This window comes from Sinocyclocheilus grahami, unplaced genomic scaffold, assembly GCF_001515645.1.
Source record: "Sinocyclocheilus grahami isolate Dianchi unplaced genomic scaffold, SAMN03320097.WGS_v1.1 scaffold1077.1, whole genome shotgun sequence".
Classification (NCBI taxonomy): domain Eukaryota; kingdom Metazoa; phylum Chordata; class Actinopteri; order Cypriniformes; family Cyprinidae; genus Sinocyclocheilus; species Sinocyclocheilus grahami.
Window position 1 is genome coordinate 5,813 of NW_015506256.1, and position 661 is coordinate 6,473.

At 39.0% G+C, this 661-nt stretch overlaps 1 protein-coding gene across 1 annotated transcript in view; it reads right to left on the minus strand.

The window, feature by feature from the left end:
- Window positions 1-655, minus strand: part of LOC107566458 (coatomer subunit epsilon-like) — a gene marked incomplete at its 3' end in the record, with an annotated part of 6,461 nt that extends 5,806 nt beyond the window's left edge. Inside the window, exons 1-3 of the mRNA XM_016251921.1 lie at window positions 553-655; window positions 305-367; window positions 1-57 (exon numbers count right to left, since the gene is read on the minus strand). The exon at window positions 1-57 is cut by the window's left edge and continues 31 nt beyond it. Coding sequence (XP_016107407.1) covers window positions 1-57; window positions 305-367; window positions 553-654 — 222 coding nt within the window. The remainder of the gene's footprint in view (window positions 58-304; window positions 368-552) is intronic.
- Between the last annotated feature and the right edge of the window lie 6 nt (window positions 656-661).

Consider the following 661-nt stretch of genomic DNA (forward strand, 5'->3'; position numbering starts at 1 on the left):
CTGCAGCTCCTCAGAGGAGCTGGACTTTATGTCATCCAGTACCACACCATACTTCCTCTAAGACAGAAACCATCAGTTAACCACCTACTTATTGATCACCATTTACCAGCACTAATCAATTTGATATAAAATGGACATTCTTTACTGTCTTTGTTGTTCTAAAGGGAAACAGTTGTGTATCTTCATTGATAGAGGGGGAGGGGTGGGGGGATGCATTGTAGCTGACAGTTACATAGAAATATTAATTCGTTTGGGTGTTTATTCCGAACAATATCAAAACAACACAACAGACTGATGAACTTACCTGAGCAATATATGCCCTGTACAGAAAAATGTTCTTCTCAACATCCTTTTCTGGACTTGACGTCTAAAAGAAATATAAAACAATTAGATGTGGTTGTTTGTCATTTGTTAATTACAGTCTTTAAACAGGTACGTGATGTATAGCAGCTATAATGTATTAGACGCTAGCTAACAGACATACTCTAGAACCTAAAACTCCTGAGGAAATGTTTTCGTCTCACGAACAATATTGATTTGCAGGACACTCACCTTTACTTTCTGGGCTTCGTTAATGCAGTGTTGATAGCTGCCGATATAAAAGGCGTTTGTCACATCGAACAGCTCATCCACTTCATTCTGCTGCGACGCCATGTTTGTG